Raw genomic sequence first — 26,057 nt, 5'->3', positions numbered from 1 at the left:
TTCTTCATGAGACATATGAAGAAATTAAATATTCCTGCCAAATTTCTAACATTCATTATAAAACAAAACAGTGCTAAAAAAAAGATACTAGGATTTTAAAGCATTTTTCTACTTCTCCAAAAGGTGATATAATATTTTGCGATGAACAAAGAAAATAATGCCTGTATTTAGCTTGCATGCTCTTGCATATATAACTTGAAGAAAAGCTTTGCCTCTCAGAATCACAAGTGTGAGCTAAAATTTCCTTGTTTAATAATGTTCACAAAAGTTTTCAGCACAGCTGGACACGTGTTCCATCTATACTACGTTCTTATATTCTAAGTGATAGCTAGCACTTGTCAAATACCTATACACTTACCTGTCTCTCTCTTTTTGCTAATTCTGCAAGGGTTGTTTTAAGCACCTTTATCTCGCTAGTAACTGCTTCTAACATATTTTTGTTTTTTTCTTTATCTTCAGTAGCTTTACGCTCCTTTAAAAGAAGTTCTGATTTGACAGAGGTAAGTTGTTTCTCAGTTTTTTCTTTCATTCTTTCCAATTTGCCTTGAGACTTACTGAGTTCTTCTATTGTTCTGCTCTGCTCCAAAGTTTTGATCTGCAATAACATAAAGTAATGTTAAATATGTCACGCTTTTTCATCTAACTTGAACAAATAATAAAAATATCAGGAGTAATCAAGAATAAGCACTTCAATGTGGTTTCTTAAGGGTTCTTGATGAAATCACATGTACATGTGAACTTAAAAGTTATTAAAGGAGTCTGGCCAATTTAAACTCAATTAACAAAAATATTTTTGTTTCAAAGACCACAAATTCTCTATAGGCTTTGTGACAAAATGTAACTGGACAGACGAAAAACCTCAGTGATAGTTCACTCTTTGCTAGTCCCTGGAAAAATGGTATGAAAAAGTATTGCCAAATGTTTTCCTGGTAAAAACCATTCTGTTGGAATATGCACCTACTTATCTATTACCCTCTATCAGCCACAAGACACAAACCCACATAAAATCCATCTTCCTTTCTTCCAGTGCTGGCAAGCTATCAATGACTGCAAACTATTTGAATTCACTTGATTTAAAGCAGGGAATTTATTACTGCTGCAATGTAATAAAGCACGGGAACAATCAAAATTTAGTGTCTTGCCTGTTTTGCACTGAAAAAAAACCCCACTTTTTCCCCCCCATACCTATTAAAATAGGTCTTCTGTGAGCAACATATGAGAAAATATAAAATTACAACCATATTAACAGTAAAGAAAGGGATACATGTACTGTATTTTTCTTACACTAGCTTAAAAATTTACATTAAGCTTTACAGATACTATAAATTGCAAATAAGACAAATTGCAAAATACCCAAACACTGTAATATTATACTTGCTTTCCCCACCTAGATGGATTTCAGCCATTCTCCGTGAACACATTTACTGTAAATGAACTCCAGCTGTATCCACCTGGAATAGGAAAATGGATAGAGGCACAAATAAAACCTTTTAACTCACCTTAAGTTCATTGGTTTCAGACAGCTTGGCTTTGAGATCAGTATTTGTTTCCTTTGCCAGATCAAGCTGCTTCTGTAACCTCTCTATCATCTTATGTAACTTTCTGACAGTGAGATTGGCCTCGTCCCTCTCCACAGCTAAGGCGGTCCTTACTTGCTTCTCTTCTTCCAGCTGGGTTATTTTCTGCCGCAGAAGGTTCACGTGTAGCTCTTTGCTTTCAAGTTTTTCTTTCTGAGTCTTCAACTAGTTTTCCAAACACAAGGATATTTGAATAAAACATATGTGAAAGACAATGGTACTACACAGATTGGTTTTCAAACTTAATCGCCATGTTCTAAGTTTAACTTGAAGTCCTACTCCTCTCTTGAAAACTCTGTAAAGCAGCATAAACATATATACACTAACTTAGTACATTTTATATTATCAATTTGTTGTGCTTCTCCATCCCTGAATTTGTGCACTACCTATTAGGATGAATTTACACAAAGACTGCACCTTACTGGAACATAAATAGTTGCGCATCATTCATAACATCAGAGATTGTCTGAAGTACAAGACACCAGTCGAATGCAAGAGGTAAGAGAGACTCATTAAGGAGACAGTGTTTTCAATGGTGGTAGTAAAAGACATTTCCATCTTTAATCAGTTAATTAAGGCTAGAGTGCAAGAAGGAAAATCAACATATAGAACTAAGAAAGCTTTCATCCACTGCTCCAATACAAGGTCCAGCAGCTTAGTTTTTTAATTTTGGAACTCAGGGAACCACCTCTTTTCTGTTTACCTGGGCTGAGTTGCCAGGCTTTACTCTGGAACATCTGAGGAGTACCAGCGTACATACTATACTCCTTGCTAGAGAGGCAGTTGCTTCCAGAAAAAAATACAACATTGTTTTAAACCTTAAACAGATCTAATTCTAGGCTCTAAACCATACTGGTAAGTGTAAAATGAGAAGATTTCACTCTGTCATAACAGGATGATGGAGGGGTGTCTGACCAAATTTGAACAGATTTGTTCCTAAAGCAGCACAGTTCTTTTTGGAAATGTTGAAATTCTTGGTGAAGTACAACTGGCATCCTACTTGTTTCTAGAGAAATTTGTGTAAGATGCCCCACTTCCCAGCAGATCCATTTAGATTTACATATCAGCAGTACTTGTTTACAGAAGTATGACAAATGTGTATTTAAAAGCAGATGTATATAAACATATAAACATGCATAACTTATACATTTATTGAAGAAGTTTTGAAAAGCAGTATCACATGTTTACCTGACTGGTGGTTTGAGTTGTTTTAACATGCAGTCTGTTTGCACAGTTTGCAAATGTTTACTACTTTTTAATGTAATGGAAATCTTTGAAATTCCTTGTACATATACAAAGGTCCAATCTGCTGCCTCTAGCAAGCCACTATAGAAAACAATGTTTATCTTTGAAACAAACAATATGTCTTTTTTGCCTACCTTCCTTCTTAGGCTACAGGCCACAGTTTTGTTTTCAATCACTGCATCACCTTCCAGTTTCACCAACTGCTCTACCCGGGCTAGAATCGCATCCAGGTTCATATCAAATCCAACCTCTGTTGCTAGGTTATCCAGCTTCATCTTCTCATTAAGTTGCTCCAGAAATTTCAGATACTAAGATAAGATGTGGTAAAGTGGGTAAAAGAATAATAAAACTTCATTAAAAGTCCTGAAGTACAATTTAAAGGCAATTCCCCCTGTACTGACAACCAACTACGCATAGCTGAGTCCACCATTCACAAAAAATAATGTACTGAAAGGGTGTGTTTACAGTACACAGTCCTGACACAATTGCAAATTCTTCATTTGTCCCTTTTTAGTCAACATTTATTCTGCTCATACATCCCTGGATCTACAGTATTTATCTTCTTAGTAAGACCAGATTTTTTTTGCTCCTCAGCAGTAAGAAGAGCACCAGGTACGTGTGTCTGCTGCTTCACACGACCACACATTGGCAGGGAGAAGTGAGAAACCACAACTACGTCCCAACTAATTTGCAATTAGTTGTGGTTAGCTGTGATTGCCCACTGCTGTGAGCTCTGAAACAAACAAAATTGGTACCAGGAATGCTGTGGGTGAGATCTGATGTAGCCTGCAGGAATGTTAACAGTCAGTATTTTACCCTTCTTTGGAACAGTTTAGAGATAATAGTTATTGGTTTACAAATTGTTTTAAAGATTATTTTTATTGCATCTCCATCTGGTTTACTGATGCAAACACATACAGATACCAAATATTATTTATCTGTTTTTTCCTTCTTTTGTCCTGCCCTGCTAGCTCTTTAAAAATTGCATTAGTTCCCTGGTCGCAATTAGCCACTTCCAAAATCCAAAGCTCTCCTTCTCACTAAGAACCAGGTTTGCCTTTGTTTTCTCTTACTTCTGTTGTAGGTCATAATCTTTGCAAAGAAACAACAAAGAAAAAAAAAAAGGAAAAGAAACAAACAAAACAGTTCAATAACTGTTGCTTGAGCCCAAGATGATAAAACACTGCAAGAATCTTTTTGTTTCATGATGCTTCTAGCTCAAAAAGTTAAAAACAGCAGCAGCAAGCACTGAAGTTGTTGATTAAGAGAGAAAAAAAATAAAAACAACAAAACACCACAGACAACAACAATCTCTTTATTTCAGCAAAATATATAGAGAAATTAAACTAGGGCCACGTGTTCTTCACAGAGGAAGCAGAGGGGAAGGAACAGTTCCATTTTCTGGTTTGCTCCCAATGCAGTAGATGCCTCTTTCATAAAAGTTATTGGGCCATAAACTAATGCAAAACAGACATAACTAAATTGTTGATTCTTTGCAAATTCAATTTCCTAACCATTGGTCTTAGCCTGGTAACATGCTACAACTCCGCTATTCTTAGCTGTATTGGATGGCTGGTTTAGCTTTCTGGGTACTAGATCATTTTTCAAACTCTTAGTATATGGATGTCTTATAGGCCAACAGTGTGTTCATTCATATAACTAATTAAAAAAATAATCATGGTAGCCTTGATGGTCTAAGGATATAAAAGAATCAAGGACTGCAAGATCTTGAGAGACTGCAGACCACATGATATATTAGAGGAAGATGGAGAGATCAGAGAAAGCTTTGAGATCAGAGAATCCTGGAAGGACCTATTTACAGGTTGGACATTAGGAAAAGGTTCTTCCCCGAGAGGGTGGTGGAGCACTGGAACAGGCTCCCCAGGGAGGTGTCACGGCCCCAAGCCTGACAGTGTTCAAGAAGAAACTGGACAACACCCTCAGACACATGGTGTGAACTGTGGGGTTGTCATATGCAGGGATGGGAGTTGGACTCAATGATCCTTGTGGGTCCCTTCCAACTCAGGACATTCTATGATTCTATGATTCATTCTACAGAGACTTCTTTCCATTTGTTGGGGCTTTTCTGTTGGTTTGGCGTTTTGTTTCGGTTTTGTTTTGGTGTTTTGTTGGTTGCTTTTTTTGTTTGGTTTGGGTTTGGTTTTTTTTTGGTTGGTGGTTTTTTTTTTTTTTTGCTTTGTGTTTGTTTGCTTTGTTGGGGATTTTTTTTTACATTAAATGGGCTTTGAACTCAAAAGCTTAGCTACTTTTTCCAAGTAAAATCTTTGCTCAAAGATATTACTGCTCCCTACAGGATGCCTGATTTTGCTAATTCTCATTATTTGCAGTACTGTGAATAATACTGCAGCTGATCAATGCAATACGATTAGCTGTATCTCTGTCTTTAGTGACTTTTACATGAAAGAAAATAATGCATGCAACTACTTTTTGTTTCTCAAGCTTCAAACCATCTTGTATCAGATCTACAGACAGTAATTCATCTTCCAATTGTTTCAGTTGATCCTGGAAAGTCTCAGAACATTTTTCTGCTTTTCTGCTCCTCTTCAGAGCTTCTTGGTACAATCTGGTCTGATTTTCCAAAGCTTCAGTCAATTTAGCTATTTGGGTTTCAAGCTGAGACACCATCTAGGGAGCAAACAAACCAATAAGACATATGACGTTAGGTGGATATGAAAGATGCGTCCTCAAATTATTAAAAAGAGGGTAAAATATCTTTAAAATACATGTATTTTAAAAGACAAAAAAAAACACCTGCTGTAACCACCAGGAGAAAATGGCAGAAGTTGTGACATGTGAGACCCCCAAAAGTGAGTGGCAGAAACTGTATTTAAGATGAGTCAACTAACTAAAAGGGGCTAATATATATTAAAAAGTTAATACAAAGTATTTTAGACATAAATTTTCCAAAGATGTTAGGAAACCAGCAATACCTGGCAGTCAACTAACATTCTTTAAAATAAGCCAATACTACCACTAGTCTAACAAGGAGATGAGTGGAAAAAAACACAAATAAGTGATTTAGGAAATACATGCAGCATGTAGGTAAGAATGTAGATATGGATAACAAAGTCTCAGAGACGTGCTTCCTAATTGTAACTGTTAAAGGGTGTTTAACTAAAAGATTTTGCTTAAAAAAAAAAAAAAAAAAATCTGTAAACTAAAATGGTAAGATTTCATAACAAGAAACTAGACTAAATTCTGACAACAATTCTAGCCCTATGCTGTTAACTTTGCAACACCTACATGTGGTTAATGGATTTTAAGTTGTAAACTACTTATAAATTAAATGCTTGAAATTAACTGATTGCACTACTGCCAAATACTGAAAGACAGTTCTACCCAAAAAGTTGCTTGCTTCCCTCTTTCCCTCTCTTTTCTTCTTACTGTCATATAATTATTTGGTTATAGAATTAATTATGTTGTATTTGTACGTCAGTGTTCAGACACTCATCCCCAACCAGTCTCTTCATTTTAAGCATCTGTTTGCCTCCTGTTAAAATAATGAACACACAATAAGCACACAAAACTCCCATTAATTTTAACATCACAAAAAGATTTCCAACTTAGACCACAATTAAATACAAACAATAGTTTGCACCCAACCAGCCTAAAAAACACTAAGAAATTACTGCTGCTAATACAGTGGAATAAAACACTAAACAATAATAAAACTGCAAGAACCCACAGACACATTTGATGCTTTTCTGCATCACATATCACCCAGCAAGGAAAAAAAGAAAAAAAACTGTCAGCAAGCGGTGCCCACAGAGACGCGCTGCTGCGGAGAACCCAGAGCCCTTGACCAGGCTGCAGGGCGGCTCTGGGCACTGCCGAGCCACGTGGGGCTTTCACGAGCTTCAAACGAACACGAGAAGGTGAGGGATCACACCACAGAAGGTGAGGCCATAAAACCACCAAGCTGTCAGTTTATCATCCAGAACATCCTGGAGTAACCTTAGGGACAATCAACAACTTAAGGATTTCCTAAAACAGAGTTGTACCCTTATTACCCACCCATGCCCGTGTCCAGAGACTTAAAAACGCTGCATTTTTGGTCCTGCACCTCTGACCTCCACAATTGCCTCTGCCAACCACTTGTGAAGCTTGATCCACCACACTGCAAAAAACCCACCTCTTGCTTCTTATTTTAATGTGGACACCAGATAATTTCAAATGAAGACCTTTCATTCCTTGTGTTGCAAGATGTTGCAAATACTCCTTTTCAGAGGCAGCTCCTATCTTGGGGACAGCAGGCTTCATCCCTGCTGCAATTAAATAACCCTCAGTAAAATCTTCCTGAACTTTATTTTTCTCTTGTGCTAAGCTTTTATTTTTTCTCTTGTGCTAAGAAAAGGGCATGTGCAAACACCAGGCCCAGCTCCACGGCACACCAGAACAGAAACCAGGCTACAGTGATGCTGTCAGTTCCCTCAACAACCCGAAGGTCACATAGATGGGCACGTGGAGGATTTAGGATTGAGTGTAAATAAGCAGTGTGCAGGATAACGTTACAAGGACCTTCACATCACAGCGGCAATTTTTTTTCCCCCCTTTTACAACAAAACAACTAAATATTCTCATCTTGGTATTACCTTGACAATCAATAAGATATATTGTTCTGGTTTGGTAAGATGTTATCTTGAATTTCCATTGCTTTGTATGTACCCATACACACACACACACGTGTGCACCTAGTGTAAAGTTTTTTCTTAAGGTCTCTACTGGCTGAAAAGCATTAAAGCTGCCACATCTCTTATCAAGGTACTTATGAACTTGTATTTTGCTTTACTGCATTGCACTCACTGTCCCAAGCTGAAAAGCTCTTTTCTATTGAATCTTTCCTTGCATGGAAGACTCTAGACACTCTCATGGCCCTTCCCAGTACTTTTGAATTTGTGCGTACTACTCAGAATGCAACAGACATGGATTTATACAGTGTCATAATTATTGTTTTCATTTTGTTCTCAACATTTTTTTGATAATTTCCCACATTCTGGTTGGTTGGGGTTTTCTTGGTCAGCCCTAGGCCAATACATATTTTACTCTGCTTTTAATTTCCCAAATTATTTTCCACTCAATTCTTTTGTTTGCAAGAATAAAGTGGATAAATCCCTGAAACTAAATATGCATTTATGACACTGCCATAATAATCCTTAAGAAACATGAACAAAAGGAGATTTTTAATGGGAGCAGTAGTAGAGCCTAATTAATTTTGGCATTTAAGAGCCTGTATATCAACATGCAATGGGAAAAACTAATAAAATTAAGACAATCTACAATCAGATCAGCTGTTCCCATCCCAGGTCAGATGGGCAGGTAATCAAGAAAAACAGTTCTGATTGTATGAAATTAATCTGCTGCAACAGAACTGTAACAAAACTTGTCAAACAGAAAGGACTTGAACCAGGAGACCTCCTAGCTCTAGACAATTAACATTTTTCTTGATTGACTGCTAGCAAGCATACATATCCTAGCACCGACGTTACATCAAAATCCTGGAAATTCACCCAGAGATGCAATAGGAATCTGATCAACACATATATACCAACGTGCATATTCCTTACAAATGGAACCTTAGAAAAAGTTTGTTTAAATTCTGATTTGTATCAAGAAAAGCAGTTCACTGTAAAACTTCCTTTTGATTAAAAGTCTATGTTCTATTAGAAACAGATGCATGGGTGCATAAAATTGGCATTTTAGCTTAGTTATTTCAAAGCCCTTAATCTTAATGTAGAAACTCTTCTAAGAATAGATGCCAACACTGCTTTCATAACATCGTTCACTTTGGGGCAATGCAAATGTTTTTTTTCAAATGAGTCATAGCAGTAAAATATTAAAGCTTCATCGCTTAAAATGCTCAGCAAACAGTGATCCACATTTCCTCATCCAACTACAATGACCAAATTCACCAAGCAATGTTAAATTTAAAGCTAATATTTATGGTTCAGGAAACTGAACCACAAGCTGTTTGTTTTTTGTTTGTTTGTTTGTTTGCTTATAAAGGACTAGCATTTTGGAGGAGTATTGCTAGAAGTATAGCAGACAATTGCTGTATTTGCTAGCAGAGGCAGAATGCTATGCTAAACATACCTGCCAGAGCTCCTCTACTTTATAAAAATAAACCAACAAAATCTGACAACTATAAGACCAGTATCTTATTTCCAAAGCACAGATGCAGGCAGCAGCAAACTGGAGCTGATATAGGCTCTGTCTTAGTAATAAAGGTTTCCTTGTAGCACATGTATTTAATTTTGATAGCAATAGTACTGAAAAAAAAAAAATTATCTCCATCCTCAGACCCCTAAAAACATTTTAAAAAGTGTTATTTTACATTGCAAAAGTCAATAGGTCTTTCCTGGGGCAAGGAAGGGACAAAGAGAGGTTAGAGCGCATGGCACCTAAATAAATTAACACTGTAAGGGAAAACTACCCATTTTCCTGAACTTCAGTTTCTTTACCTCTAAAATAAGAATAAACACGTCTTCACAAAAAAAAAAAAAAAAAAGTTGATTATTGTATATTTTACAGTTCTCTGTAACAGAACATGACTTCTCCAAGCAACAATGCTACTTGGAAAAACAGTAACATTCCTCTCAAGCCTCTGGAAATTTTCATATCTGCAACAAAATAGAGACCAAGTTTGAATCTTCCTGAATGCTCCCTGTCTGCAGGATGATCAAGTGGGCAACCCAGCAAGTAAAGCTAATATTAAGGAATAAAATCAGGAACAATAAGAACTGAAAGAAGTAGCACACACTATGCATGTATTGATGTATATCCACAAAGAGCCCAACAGCTGCTCAATGTAGTACACAAATGGCCTTAACCGCAACTGAGTCTTGCAAAAGCAGCAGGTCACCTAAAAGTATTCCCAGGACTAAAACCTTCTTACTCAATTGCTACCAATCAACTTAAATTTCCCTTTCTCGGCAGTTCTCAAAATAATCAACATCTCAACAGAGTGTACTGCAAACCAAAACACCAAATAATACAAACGCACATGCACATAATATTCTCATTAGACTTAAATCTGAAAGCATTTTGCTTATGGAATGATACTACATGACATATGGCAAAACTGTAAAGAGCTTCTATATTAAAAGGTAGCTGCCACACTTCCACTTCAGTGGATCACTTTCAAATGTTAATAATTTTTACAATGCTTGTTTTCATTGGCATTTGGCATACTGACTCTCAAACTAAGGTATAAGGGAGCTGTTTTGTGGGGTTTTTTTTTTTAAATATTTAATCAAAATGCACAGGGATATATTCAAAAGCTATTTCTAATCTTGGACAGGATACAAAAACATTTGCTAACATAAAAACAAACAAAAACAAACAAACAAACAAACAAACAAACAAACAAGTATCGCCTCAGCAGGAGATGCTAGAATCCTCAAGTCTGGCAAGGACACAGAAGTTGTTTTTCAGTGGCTCAGTTAAAACAGCTTTTGATTTAGTGTGCAGCTTTTAATTGAATAATAGTCCTTACTGAAAAAAACTAGTATATGCCCATGTAAGCAAGTGAGAAACTTCAGTGGAGTGTCAGGATCCTGCCAGTGGTCAAACCATATTCTGGCTCACCTTCCTCCTGAGCTGTCCCTTCCCTACCTGTACATGCAAAAACCACCAGCCAAAACACCTCCGGCCAGAGCATTAGAATTCCCAGCTGCCTTCCTATTGCCCTTCTCCTGCATGGTGAACAGTTACAGTTTCAACACTGTTTAGGTGTAAAAATACTTTTTTCTTCTTAGGCGCATGTTTAGAGTATTGGAGGGGAAAAAAGTTAGCTGGAGCAACTCATCAATTATATCTGCTTTGATAAACAAGTCAGTCCTTGAAGTCACTATCGTAGCAGCACATCCACACTTGTTCCTATGTTCCGCTAAATCACTGTGACCATGCAGCCATTTTTGATGGCCACTTAAGTGGCACTGAAACCAAATTTCAGTGTCTTAACTGAAGGAGCATTCCATGTCTTTCCTTGTTAACAGCATCTATTATTAATTTCATTTCTGACCTCTTCCTACTTAATAAAACATAGATGCTTTTCACCTCTTATGTCAAATGAATGGAAAACAAAAGGTTTCTGTAATTTCAAAACGTAAGCAGAACGAACCAACACTCTAACAGATGAATAAAATGAAAAAGAATCTGAAAAGAATAAATACACACATTGGGCAAGTGCAGTAGTTGCTGACTTACTATTTCTTTACTCTCCTCTTTGCAATTTATTTCCTGGATCCTCTCCAAAATAGCCTTCTCAGAAGGTTTAACTATTGCAGATCTTCTGCTGAGTAGGGCAGCAATTTGCTCTTTAAAAGCCACTAAAGAGCTCTGAGCAGTCCTGGCCTCCTCTCTGCTGCTCTTCAAGCTTCCATCCAGCTCACCGGAAGATTTCTTCAGATTGTGCAGTTCCTGCTTTGAGGCATCCAGATCTTTCTGGTTAGTAGTCAGTTTATCCTGGAGGTTTCTGATCTCCATCTCCAAACTCTCTCTCCTTATTATAGCACTGTCGAGATCCTAAAATACACGAAAGATTAAACCAGGCTTTTGAAACTTGTCATAGCCCCTCCTCTCCACACACAAAGCAGGGAATGACTCAGAAGCCGGTACTGCATATGGAGATATTAGGACCCATATTGCTCATATACGCTCAACATCCAGGCCCTGTAGGAGAACTCCCACTGAAATTAATGAAAGCCCAAAGCCTGCTGCAGCCACACTACAGACTAACCTCTTGCAATGGCCTGCAAGAAGTAATACATTAATAAAATCTGCAGGTAAACAAAAAGCATTTTTTTAATTGTAAAACTATTGATACCTTATTTTTTCATTCAGATGATATGAGTTGGAAAACAAACAGTGAACAACATGTAACACAAATAAAGCAAAAGTACTACACCACAGAGCGGTGGAAGGGACCTACAATGATCATCTATTCCAACTGCCTGGCCAAAAGAATACACACAAACTCTTTGAATATACCGCTAAGAGCAGAATTAGAGGTGATCTCCAAGATGCGCTTACCTGAGTGTGACAATAAGTCCTGAAATTATTTATACACAGAAATGGGGAGTGGGGGGCCAAACAAACAAACAAAAAATTATGTTAAGACAGCATAAGAGAAGGTGAAAATGCTTGAATACAAATTTCACCTCAAAGAAGAAACTCTTAAATTGTGAAGCACTCAGAAAAAAATTCAAAAAGGGCATTATTCTGAGCTATGTCATCTTCTGAAGAAAGCAAAATCCTTATTACCATAAGGCTGAATTTGCCAGAGGAATAAAAGAAAGTCAATGAAGAGCTGTTTCTTTCTGCAGAGCTGACAACTGTCTCTATCTGCTTCAGTCATCTTGTGAACCTCTTTCCTTTCCCCACAATACCAACATCAAGCGTGCTTACACATTCATACACAAAAATAAAATTTGCAGTGAGACCAACTAAAAGTACAGCAAAGACTAAGTTTTCATTCCTTAGGTTATTATCTAATTGATAGGAAAATTTGGGAAATAAAATAACTTCACACGAGACACAAAATTATGCCAGAGAATGGCATATTTATAGAGAGTGAGTGAATTTCTCTGAAAATTTCAGTTGTTTAGTAGAGGCTCTGTAAGGGGGTTGATATCAACTAAGATTATGTACGTTGGAGTTAAAGAATTGTTTCTGGAGCGGCTGTGAATACAGTGACCACTCGGGTCTCTCAGGGTCTACATGTGCTTGCTGTATAGCATAGTATGTAATTTGTATTAACGGAATACATGCCAGTCAAGGAGTATTTATGTAGATCAGCGGTGAGGATGGATTAAAAAAAGAGTTTGGGAGGCACCCATGGCAATGAAATATAAATATATGATACTAAAAATACTAACATTTTAGAATAGCTTCAAAAGGGCAAACATATGAACACATGAATGAAAACAAACCAAAACAAACCCTGTCATTTAGGAAATTCTTTGTTGCTACCCCTTTCTAAAGTAATTGTAGAACTCTCTCGGAAACAAATGTTGGCATGATTCCTTGCCATTTTCTCTTTTTTATTCTAAAAAGTCCTATTAATAGAAAATTCCCACCTATGTTCAAAATTACATTATGGTAATTACAGCAAAGAATACAGTGTTTTATTTCAATTACAGTTTTCAGCACTGTGTATTTTTCCTTTCAGAAAGGTAGTGCAAAAGTAGTTTGCCAGTACCAAGGAGCTTACCTAATTACAATCTTGTTTCAAACTGTGAACATCTGCAAACACACTCAGCTGAATGAAAAGATCAAAGCATAAAATAAAGAACTGCAAGCCTGTTGATGCCCACCCCCCCACCCCCCTTAATAACCCAAACAAACAAACCAAACAAAAAAAACACCCAACACACACAACCACAAAACCCAACCAATTTACAGAATGAAAAGCTGCAAAACTCAAAACATTAAAATTCTGAACAATTTTCACTGAAACCTCTCTTGAATGGAGAGCGCTTATGCTGGCTAGCTGCAGCAAGGTCAGCCTGAACGCTGAACAGTATCTGGAAATTTAGGGACTGTGACACATTAAAGTGGTATCCCAAGCACAAGCAAATCCCTAAGAGCCTAAGTGATCAGTGCAGGCAAATAAAACAATTTCCACACCAGAAGACTGAAAGGACAGAACTGCAGCGGCTCATAGTTTCTCTTTGACTCCTCAACATTTATGGCTAATGTCCCATGGCTCTGAATTATATGAAGGTTTCCGTATGCAGGTTGTAGCCTCAAAAAAGCTGCCCAGCACTGACACACAAGAAATTTTGAATATGGGAATAATTACGGAAATTGATGTTCAAAGAAAACAGAATTAGACATTAGGTGGATTTACCCAGGGCAGACCGTGTCAATGACTGTTGGTTAGACACAAGAGGTGTGGCAGATCTACCATGGCCATGCTCACCTGCAGATGTAGAAAGCACCACCAAAGGTTCTTAAACTACCTGAGACCATAGCAAAAGGGGTCATACAGCACAGTGTTGCACTTAAAGTGACCCTCACTGAGGCCGGGAGGCAGCCTCCCCACACTCACCTGCTGGCACCCCACCTGCATGAGGACATAGGAGCACCCAGAGCTCTGCACAAAACAGTGGCAAGGCCTCCCCCTCAGGAGAAATCCTGTGTTCAACATTAGGTCAGCTGCATTCACAGAGAATGAGTTCAACTGCAACAGGTGGGGAAAATTACTCCTGTCTTTTAAGCAGAGAAAGGGACTCTTCTGTAGGATTGGCTAAAAGAGCTGTATTTAACACTGCAGAATGAAGTGAAGAAGGTATGAACACATTAAAGAGGCAGACAAATGAAAGAGAGGATCAAGAAGGGATAAGATCTTTTAAGTAATAATATATATAAATACATGTCCTCACTGTTGATCTCAGTAGTTTCAATGCATTTTTTAAAAGCAGTGATAACTCTTCCTTAATATACTATATTCTTTCACATATCTCAATATTTCAACTTGCATGTCCTATACACATATGAGGTCTGTTGGTCTGTCATTTCATCCAATAATCATTTTTTTTAAAGTGGATACTAATCAAATTAGCCACTATTTCTGAGGCAGTTTTAAGTGTCAATCACATACTAATAATTAATGTGTTTCAACTCTGAATTTCTGTAGAATGTCTGAGTGAACACTACTTAGTTCAAAGTGATTCAGGTGTTCAAACTCAGTTTTCTGGAGATTTTAATTACCTCCTCTATTTTTGGTCGAAATTCAGTAACAATGATAGGGCCATCTTCTAAAGGGCTTTCCTCAGATTTTATGTGAAACATTCATGCTATATCATATAGCAGCAGCTGTTAACAGAGAGATGCAACCTTTGAATCAGGAAGCCCCAGAATGATGAAAGCTCAGAGGATACGTGGCCAAAAGTATTTCTGTCTGCTTGCTCACACTCAAGCTACTGACCACTGTCACAGCTCAGACAACAGGTATTTGGCCTGACGTAGCAGATCCCTACATAATTGCTGTCCTTCACCAGCATCTATCACTCTACAACCCCTGCCACAATGACAAGTCCACCTCCTCCATTTTATATCTTGGAGCTGCCATGTGTTAACCAATGCCCTTGTTACCCTCCCAGAGGAAACATTGGGATTTTGGGCTTTCATCTGTCTTGAAGAGCAGATTATTTATGTTAAATAAAATGAGAGAGGTTTTAGACCAGAGAAGGATATTTGAACTTATATCATCATTATTAATACTGGTACCTCAATCAGCGTCAGGCTTTCAACATACTGAGTCAATTAAACACACATAGAAAAAAAAAAATCCTACACATTACATTAACAGTAATAATAAGGTATAAAAGGGAATGAACTATCTTCCAGATTAATTCTTACACTAGCTGCATCTCCAGATACCACTGTTATACCACAAGGACTCTAAATTAGCCTGCTCATGTCTCCTGTCTTCTCCGATAATTCAACCTGGAAGTATTTGTGATGTCTGCTGAAACCTGTCCCTAATATGTACTTTCTTAATTAGATCCTATAAACAACAAAAACATTCACGTTCTAACTGAGAAAGTCATTGCTTTATTTATCTATTGGGGCAAAAAAACCTTAAAACCATTTGGTTGTGCCTCCTACAATCAAAGTGATTTGGTATATTCAAAATGTAGGCACTTTTCTCAAGTTTAGACAATTTCCTTAAACAGTAAGTTTATTTTTTAATTAACTATGCATTTAATTATGTTTTCACACAATCAATTTTGTTAAATTTATACTGATTAGGTGCTACTTATCTAAGTTTTATTCATTAATAACATAATTTAATACAAGTCAGCATTGAATATTGAAGAGTATTTTAATGGTTAATTTTACATCACTAGCGTATGCAGATATATTAGTATTAATTAAAATTGCTTGACTATATCTCAAATCTATTCTTTAAAGACATTGTATGGTGCACATCTTTGGAAAACAAATGTCTAAACTAACACTTCAGAGGGAAACACAAATATTTCCAGGTTGAATCATCAGCAAAGATGTGAAACGGAACAAGCCAGTTTACTAGTTCTTGTGGTTCATCAATGGCAATACTCTGTGAAAGGCAAATCACCTGGAAGAAGAATATATGCATATTCTTCTATACCTTAAATAAACGTCATATAGGAATTTATTAAATGCTAGAAAGAAACTTGGTTAGGACAAATAAGACATTTTATGAAGACCTACATTCTCAAAGAATGTCATAATTCTATAATTACGATTATCATAATCAATAATCACTGTTTGGGCATACAGAAAGAAGGAACAGATATTCTGATTCTCAGTCTAGAAATCTGGGCAGCGTTTAAAAATTATTTTGCATCAAATGCAAATCTGATATCCAGCACTGCCAGAATAAAGTATGCACAATATTTACAGAATTCAAGAAGCAAGCTCTTGCAATACTTGGTCAAAAATGTGATAAGTTCATAATTCTTAAAGAAAAGTCAACAAAAACAGCTTGATGACTTGCTATTTTTACTTATACTAGTTTTGAGTTCGTATTAGTTTCTCTTGGTTGCTGTTTGATATGATGCAGTGAGGCTAAGAGGGGAACAGATAAGATTATCATTCACTTGCTAATGCTACTCAAATGAAAACCAGCTAACTGCAACAAATACTCAAGTATCAAATGTACTAAAGAACATTCTGAATTATTCTCATATATTAACCTTATAACCTGCTAAATATTGCTTGAATGTAACTACGCTGGCTTTCATTTTCTACATCAAGAATTTCAGAATCTATGATCTGTTTAATCAATCATTAGACAGCTGCCTCGTCCTGGGACACAAGGAAAGGCACCCGGTCAACAGAGGGAGTTCAGAGAAATCCCGAGTGAGGAGCAGGAGTAAAGAGTTACCCAGCGAGAAACACCAGCAGTGATTCAGAGGGGTGGCAGGGAACAGTGCCACGGCTGAGCTTTGCTGGAGGAGACTGACAGAACTGTCTGATGGCCTCTTAGAGACTCGGGAAGAATTCTGAGAGAAAACCAGGGGAAATGGGCCACCATCTCAATCTGCAATACAGAAAATGGCCAAAATGTTTGGCCCTGGGAGCTTCAGGCAAGCACAGGCAAGAGTCACTCGTGCTCAGTCTCTGCTGGATAAACTCTGCTTCAGGCAATTCCATTCATTAAAGACCATAAAACAGTCCAGGAAAAAGCCGCCGTGTGTGTGCGTGTTCTCTGGCATGGGAATGATATGGATTTTCACTTGCCACTTTCACAGGGAAACACATCCCACGTGCAACTCTGTTCATGTGCTTATTTAAACTGCACAGCAAAGTATATGACAAAGTCAAACCAACTTTATACCACCGATGCCTTTCCCGTAGCCTAATAAGACACCCACGTCAAGGGAACAGAGGATGCCATACATCCTCCTTTAGATGTGTGGATATAAAGCATTTTTGTTTTCTTACTTATGTTTTGAATACTGAATGTCTTAACATGCTTTTGTGAACACAAAACCTTCTGAACAGAATCTACAAGCATCCATGACCTCTAGGTAAGCCCTGATGGCAAACCCTCAATTTGAAAGGCAATGCTAATAATTTTGCAATACATTTCTATAAAATAGGTTAAATAAATTATGTATTTGGTATCTGCACAATAATCATAGGAAACTATTTTTCATACAACTAGATCAACTTTGGAAATATTTTGGTAGTCAGAGCAAACTTGCAAAACACGTTACAAATGAAGTCCTCATCTTGGTTTAAAACACCTGATTCTGGCTTAATTAGTGAGCAACCTACACTCCTGTACTGGAAGTGAAGTATGAGAAGAAAATGTTCTCAAAAAGGACCTGTTGAAGTTTTGGTACAGGTTCTCTCTCAGTCCCACTTAAGTCTTAGAAAATTTTACACAGCTTGGTGAGAAGTATTTTCAGCAGTAAGTAAAATTTATGACCCTTGTGGTACTTCACATTTATCTTCCCTACAACAAATTCTTTCTTCTCCAGAGCATGCTGTCAGCTATTTCTCATGTCCTAAGTATTTAGCCTGCAAGGAAATCAGAACACTTTATCCTTTAAAGTGTACGCTGGTGATCTTCTGTTCAGGAAAATAGTAATGCCAGGGAGGTGGGGAAAATGTTCTATTACATTTGCAAACTTACTTGCACAAGCTTGATTTTTGTTAAAAACTTCTACAAAAGTCAGTCACACACAGCTCAGCTACATATTTAAAAGTCTAAGTTTCTTCTCATTTTTTTGTTATTCCTAGCCATCAACTTTAACCACACTGCTCTAGTACCTGCAGGAAATTTCATTATGGTTTTAGTAAACTGCTCCCTTCCATGTTTATCACTCAAAGTACAAAGGGAAACTGCTACAGAAGCTCACTTTGCTTGTCCATCCTTTGTACTGTACAAAAACTCTTAACAGTGAGTTCTCCTGGAGGAATTAAATCCTTAAATCACCATCTTTTCCAAATCATACCTAGGCTAATTTCGTGAATACTTGACTTAGAACTTAACTTGAATTTCTCATTTCAGCATCATTCCTGCTGCGTGGATTTCCTCTATGGACTCCCCACAGCAAAACTGTGCTTTCCTGCAAGAGTCATCCTACTGCCTATAACTTCTGGGGTATGAGTCAGTTGAATATTTACAGTTAGGAAATACAAGTTTATAAGATAGTGAAACAAGATAATACAGGGTGTCTGGAAGCCAAGACACTTTCAGTTCCAAAAGAATAGTATGCTCTCATTTCCTTTCAATTCCTCCTTAGAATTTTTAAAGCAACTGAGTAGAAAAATCCTCAGGAAATGTATAATATCACAGCAGTATTCTTTAAAAGAACATTTTTCCATTGTTCCACGTTTGTGCCTCAGATATGCTCATTAACTCTCTATGTTTGCACTGCTCTAAAAAATGTCTGTTTGTTTGTGCAAGCACAATAAAGGCTACAACAATACAAATAAAGCAAAAATATAAATTCGCAAGCATCATTGGAATACATCAAATCTAAATCAGACCTATTTTAAACAATATTATTGCTTAGCCTCCAAATATTCCCAAGCTTTAAAAAAGTTGAGAATAACCTTAGAAAAATGTCTTTTTTAGGAAAGACCCTGATCACCAAAAGTCTTTCAGAAACATTTTTCCTCATACAACTCCTATTGAAAAGTAATTTGAAATTTCAGGAAAGCATTTGAATACTAGATAATCATACACATCATGTAATTATGTACCTTACTAAGTTTTTCCATGTTTTGATAGTATCCTGCTGCCTTTTGCTGCTCTTTGCTCACTTCTGAAACAAGCCTCATGATAGTTTCTCTACTAGCTTTGGACTCCATCTCATGGACATTTGTTGCTTCTTGAAGAGCAGCAACTTGGTCTTTTAGTGTCAGATTTTCTTTACGTATTTCAGAAACCTAAAGAAATAATTCAAATATTAGTAACTTTTTAAAGCACTTAAAATTGCATATATCCCTCCCAATACACCTGCTGCTAATCATCCTAATAAATACATAGTGTTTCTGGTAACCCCTAGGTCAGATTTATAATTGCACTCTACTACTCCTTTCTAAAAAGAGTAGAAAGACAATTAAAATGAGAACTATATTCTCACTAGAAACGCACATCTTAGTGTAATGTGGTTCAGATTTACTCCCATGCAGTCCCTATGATCTGTTAAACAGGTGGAGAACAACTGTCGCTGCATATCTGTGCATGACACGAAACGGGTCAGAAGATGAAAACAGATCATTTAGCTAACTTCATGTGAAAAGCAGACCATTTCCGCTTGGCTTGTTAAAATTTATGCCTCTCATTTGGAACACGAAACCGAAAGCCACATTTTATGCTTGAAAGCTCTTAGGCATGGGGAGATTTGAGTTAGTAACAGCTATTTCATAAGCGTATTCCAGGACAAGGCCAAATACCTGGTGGGCTGCTGTTCTGAGCAGTCAACACCCTGGAAAAGGGGATTCATTTCCAGGAGGACTCTAGGGCTGTTTTAGTACATTACTCTGTTTCCAAGAAGTAGAACAGATGAATGCAGGCACTTCAAGGAGTGCATAAGGTAGAAAATGTACCCTGACTCCTACTGGCAAGATGTTTTTTAAGACTAAGCCAGACCAATTCTGTCTTAAATAAAAACATAAGGTGGAAAAGAAGCTAAATAGATGCGCCGTGACCCCAAATAGAAAAATGAGTTGCTAAGTTTTCCTAATGTACACAATTTTCAGCACAAATTAGATTTCCCAAATAGATTTATTACTTAATTGTTAAGACAAGACATCAACGTATACTTTTTTTTTAACTCCAGATATTACCTTAACTTAAAGAATGTAAGAGTTACAACTTAGTACAATAATCTTTGCCCCTAATGACAACTAGCCAATTTTCGTTAGAGTATTTATTACATTTTCTATTTTCTTGTAATAAATCACTGTGATACATACCAAGATAATCTTAATTTATTAAGTATTCCTTACAGCCAGGACTCTTCTAATAATATTAATACAATGAAACAGAATTTCAAAAAAAAACTCATTAAAAAAATCAGGGATAGCAAAAACTAGATGAATATGACAAAAATCCATTAAATTAGGATAAATTGTCCTCCAGCAGCATCAATAAAAGTTAAAAGAGTATATGAACAGTTTTCCTTTCCTAAATGGAAGCTTAGTTTTTGGAACTTCAGAAGTATTCTGAAGAGAAATAATAAAGTTTTATGAATAAGTCTCAAAACCACCACACAATTATTTACAGCGTTTTGTTACAGGGCATAGTTAAGGTTGTTTAGCGTATGCCATTTCAGATACTTCTATTTAATGGTAAGCCTGCTTGAAATAAGTATTAAGATCTAGAGGTACAGTTTACATGTCACGTAGTGACTCTCAGTGTCAATGTTTTCAGGAAAGCTTTCAACCAAGTATCTAATCAGGGCTGTTCTTGGGAACTACAGGTTGACACAAAAACGGCCGAATATGGGGGGGGAGGGGGGGAAAGTCTTTCTTAAGTTATAGCACTGTCTGCAAATCACTATTAAACACAAAGATTCCTGTCTTCATCATTTGCTTCATTTCTTTGCCTATACTTAATCACCTTTGATGTTAAATATTCCTGTGGTTTCTCTTTTTCTCTGATGTCTGTGTCTAAGAATCCAGAAAGCTGTGTAAGGAACTCTTCATACTTTCTGCTGATTTTGGAAGCTTGAGTCATGCTTTCTTCACACTGATTCAAATATTTACTAAACAGACAGGAAAAAAAATACACATCAGGATGAATGTTCTCTGAAACAGAATTCTAGATAAAAGACATTATCCTGAGATTATTGCTAGCTTCTGCATACCACAAAATGAATTTTTAAAGTCACATATCTGTTATTTAATACATATAACTTCTGTTGTTGACTTGTGTGTAAACATTTCTTCATCTTTGTTTCTGATTAGCACTTTAAAGAATCCTACCAATCTATGATTCCAACCTCATTCTCAGTACAAGATTTCCATAAAACACAAGAATCAAGTACCATCAATAAACAGTGCCCTCAAGAAACTAGAAATGGAGGCTGCAAGCAAAAGCTTAGGAAAAGTAAGGGGGAAGAGAGTGATCAAATTATAGTAAAAATATGCGAAAAGCAGTTCACATCCCCTCTCTCTCTAATGAATCTGATGGCACCGATGAACAGAATCCAGGGAAAGAGAAGCCTCTCCAGACTTATGGAAGTGTAGGACACCCAGAGTACCTATGAAGGGAAGTTCACTAGCAGAAGCAGAGATGGGAGACAACACTTTACTGTACCTCCAGTCTTCTGAAGCATAACACTACACGTGAAGGCAAAGAAAGGAAAAAAAGTGCAGACTAGAGTCAGGCTGAAGAAAACCATTAGCAAAGAAAATTACAAGGGACTACCACAAAAGTATGAAGAAAAGGCAACTTTTTTATCATCAATTTCATCACTCTCAGAAGGTGCCTATCATGCAGATATGTATCTCACATGAAGCATCTCTTATCAGCCTTTACAGCAGGTATTGGTTTGTAAATGCTCTGTAAGAACAAACAACCAAATAGCAGCAGTCAGTTTAACTCACTGGCATAAATGTGGTTATACATCTCCCTTGCCAAGGTCAGAGACAAGTCCAGCAGACAAGCATTGCAACGGTCCGCACAGGTAGCAAATGTATAGATCTAAACCTTGCTTACAATGCTGCAACGCTGAGCATTACCTCTGAAAAACTACAAAGAAACAGCTTAACAAAAATAGACAACCAAAGCAAGCTCAAAATGACCAGTAGTGTAATCCAAATATCAACTCCCATACCTCTCAGATAACACCCATTAGAGAGGTACTCAGCAGTAGTAAAAATACAGTGCAAGAAACAAAACTATTGAGCTTCCAGTTGAGAAACAAGGTACTTTCTAAAGCAAGTCCTTCACAAAGATTTGAACACTAGAATAGAACGAGATGTGATATATCACCAAACAGCTGTCTAGAGCAAATACTATATTGAAACCCATTTGCTTACGAAAGCATAGCACTATTCCCAGCTTTCAAGGTGGGCATGCTAGACATTTCTGGACTCAGAAGAGACTGGACAATGGCCTCAGACACATGGTGTGAACTGTGGGGTTGTCATATGCAGGGACAGGAGTTGGACTCAATGATCCTTGTGGGTCCCTTCCAACTCAGGACATTCTATGATTCATTCTTTCCCATTTCTGATTTCTTCCTCTCTAGGCTGGCAATCAAACAGACAACAGAGCATCATTCCATAATCAAAAAGCAACATGAGACTCTTATGGGAAACACACAATGACTGTGAACACAGTGTGGTAAATGGCTGTAAGTCACTAAGCAAAACAGATGGTCCATGAAAAAATTTACGATGTTGCCTTAGGAGGGAGACCAGCACAGTTATTGTCAATACTACAAAGTGGAAGAGAGTGGAAGAATAACAGAGGGGAATGGAAAACATTAATTACTGCTCTGAACAGGATAAGGATGGTTCTATGCACAGCACACGCCAGGAGCCTAAAGAGCTCTGCCTTCTACAGCAGGTGCTGGCCCTCAGAAAACAAGTGCCTCACAGCTTCCTCACCTCGATTGCCCCAGAAAAACTAAGCTGTGAGATGGTCGCTAAAATGCTGTCCCAAGGAGGGGCATGTCAGAAACAAAAAGGCATAAGGCTCGAGACATACCATACATGCATGTCTGTATGTTAGAATATTGTATCGGATTGACCGCCGACCCCGCAAACTGCTCTGTGTCTCTGAAAAAGTGAGGCACATCACACACGGAGCCATGCCTGCTTCTAAAAATAAAACATCTGAAGTACAAAGCACATACTTGACAACTCTACAAATAACCTAATTACCTCCAGTAGGGCCCTAAAAGGTGTGAGGTGTGAGCACCTAGAAAATAGGCAATCAGATACAAAAAAGAAGAATGCAGCTCTTTCACAGTTTTGCTAGCTCTTCAGAACTAATGAGCAAAGAGAAGGGGAGGGAAAAGGGCAGGGAGGGGGGGAAGCTTTTCACAGTTCAGGCTCTAAAAATACCTTGGCAATAGACCTGTTGAGTAGAAAAGCACCATTTTCAACAGGAGAGGTGTACATCTTGGAAACCAACCACAGAAATCATTAAACATTTTTTTCTATATCCCTATTCTGTATTTCTAGGTATAGAATGTAAATGTGCATTTCATGCCTCCTGGTTTGCTCTTCACTTTTAGTAGTAGTTTTCAGTGAAAATCTTTCTTGAATACCACAGCGGATGCCTAATTAGGACTAGTCATGTGCCACATACTACTAAAGTGGTCAGGCTAAGCAACTAAAGTTCACTAAGTCAATACATTGACTAGTATTAAGTGGCACATGTAACCATTAGCTGAAGATGAGGAAAAGCTTTGAAAGAACACACTGTAGATTCATAATCAATCCTTCCAAAAGAGCAGGCTCACCCTCTGTTTGTCCCTTTCCTTTTGCCAGCACTCCAGGCGCACAGCAAACTGGAGCTAGGATTGGTAGAGCTGGAAATCAAGCTTTTGATTTTGCTCACTTCCCTTTGGGAGTAGTTCCCTGGTCCCAGATCACCGTGCAGAAACACAAACAGAACTGTTGACACAAGTATCATGGAGAAAACACAGCAGCCAGGACCACACTGGGAGACATAGCACAGCTTTGTGCCACATAAAATTGATCATACCCTTGCAACGATAAGCTAGTAAGATACACAGTATTTTGCCAGTTTTCTCAAGTGAGTCAGGTAAACAGGACGGGAGGTTTTTCTTCCTTTTTTTCCCCAACAGAAGTAGCATTTTAAAGAATCTTAACAACCATTATCTCAGAGAGTGTGATGTTTTCTGTGTTGCTAGGATGCATAATAGACTTCTTGGCTTGACTATATCGTCACTTATATGGGGATTATATCAAAAAATCTTTGGCGATAAACATCAGCACTCCCCAGGCAGGGCTTTTGGCAAATCAGCTGCTAATAGACAAGAGCACTGCAATGGATTTGTCTAGATTTTAAAATAACTTAATTATCCACTTCTAACACACAAAGCCTAGAAGAGCTTTGTGATAATACTGATTTGGGAAATACAGACACCTGGTGAACACTCACCTTGCACTGAACTAGTCAATATTGAGAGATATTAGCCTTGTAATGGTGGAAAAAAAAAAAAAAAACACAACAAAAAAAAACAACAAAAAAACCCAACATATTATGAAAGTCTATAAGGTGTTTATTAATATACTGTGTCTGACACTGATTTTGGAATTTTAGAGTTCAGAACGTTCTCACATCAATCAATTTTACTTATGATCAACATTGCTGTCAGTTTCCAATCCCACAGACCTGAAGTATTAGCAGTTGTGCAGAACTGATAGATCAGTGTTCTGACAGACTATGGTAAGAACAGTATAGATGAGGATACTATCTTGTATTAAAAGTTTCGTTAAGTATGCATGTAAAAAACACACACACAAAAAAACCCCAAAAAACAAACAAAAAAACCCACACCAAACACACACTACACAGCAATGTCCAGAAGAAAGCAGAAGGAAAGTCAGACAAAGCTAACATTACTGAAAGCTGAACAGGTATTAACATGCTCTCACTAGAATACTACTTACTAGGAATTATACCATATTTGCTTTATTGTACTGCTCCTAACAGACATCTTTACACTAAGAAGGAAATTCACTTCACACTGTTCCAGTTCCAGCTGTGACACAGAAGAGGGGAAGAGGCAGGAGTGGTGGAGCAGGACAGTCACTCACCACTGCATGGCCCACACAGCCTGTTCAAGTGATGGGTAAACATCACCACATGATAAGGATAAACCAGGGCACTAGACCATAGTTATAGGTACTGCCCATCATAACCGTGCTACAAAAGGCATGAAGTTTGCCTCAGTGCCATCCATGGCCGTACCTGAATGAGGAAAATACACATATTGTTTCTACTGTGCCCAGACAAACAGCCCTCTGTGCTGATTCGTTGTAAACAATGAAGTTACACCAAAGTGACTCATATCACCATTTCTCCTCCAAAGGACAAAACCCTCATAACACCATTTATGGGCTAACAACTCAACCTAAAATTCAAATTTCAATACCCTCCACATGCTTAGTTACAACAGCTGTGCAAGGCGTTGTAACAGAATTCAGATCTGCAAGAAAGTCTGTCTGCCAACATATTTTTCTGCATTGACAACTGCACCACTCTATCATCTCAAACAAAAATCGTATCTCATCTCACATGAATCTTACTTAAGTTTGGCATTTTGCTCATGAAGTTTCTGCTTCAGCTCCCAGTTTTCCTTGGACACTGCCTGAGCTGTCACCTCAGCTTGGTTTTTAGAAGAGGTGAGGACACGTGCCTCTTCCTCCATCTCCTGAATTCGGGTTTGCAGAGACAGGAGGCGAGACATCTGCCTAGCATTGTTTTCCTTGTAGCTTTCAGCTTCAGCCTTCAGCTCTTGAAAAGAGGCTTCTTTAGAGACAATTCTGGACCTGAGTTCAAGAATCTATAGACAGACAAGGAGAAAACTCATTACAAAAAAAACGCACTAGGAATAACTTTGTCCAGGCTGAAATACGTGACTGCATTACAAGTTTAGTAATGTGACAAGAAACACATTTTGGAACAAAAGACTAAGAGTCTTCTATCACTACAAGACTGAGTGGAGGTATGCAACTTTATTTTCATGTAACTAAGAAAAAGCAATAGAAGAAAGG

The 26,057-nt window shown here is 37.6% G+C and overlaps 1 protein-coding gene across 4 annotated transcripts in view; it reads right to left on the bottom strand.

The window, feature by feature from the left end:
- Nucleotides 1–26,057, bottom strand: part of CCDC170 (coiled-coil domain containing 170) — a 42,335-nt gene that overhangs the window by 5,783 nt on the left and 10,495 nt on the right. For 3 of the 4 annotated variants that reach the window (XM_082049634.1, XM_082049636.1, XM_082049635.1), the window contains exons 3-10: nt 25,590–25,846; nt 20,917–21,061; nt 19,053–19,238; nt 11,049–11,366; nt 5,268–5,468; nt 2,957–3,130; nt 1,500–1,742; nt 359–595 (exon numbers count right to left, since the gene is read on the bottom strand). In XM_082049634.1, the coding sequence (XP_081905760.1) occupies nt 359–595; nt 1,500–1,742; nt 2,957–3,130; nt 5,268–5,468; nt 11,049–11,366; nt 19,053–19,238; nt 20,917–21,061; nt 25,590–25,846 (1,761 nt within the window). The remainder of the gene's footprint in view (nt 1–358; nt 596–1,499; nt 1,743–2,956; nt 3,131–5,267; nt 5,469–11,048; nt 11,367–19,052; nt 19,239–20,916; nt 21,062–25,589; nt 25,847–26,057) is intronic. The other variant, XM_082049637.1, reaches the window with a different exon arrangement.

This window comes from Streptopelia decaocto, assembly GCF_964273445.1.
Source record: "Streptopelia decaocto genome assembly, chromosome: 3".
NCBI lineage: Eukaryota > Metazoa > Chordata > Aves > Columbiformes > Columbidae > Streptopelia > Streptopelia decaocto.
Note: the sequence above shows the minus strand (reverse complement) of the source record. Positions and strands in the feature narration are given on the sequence as shown.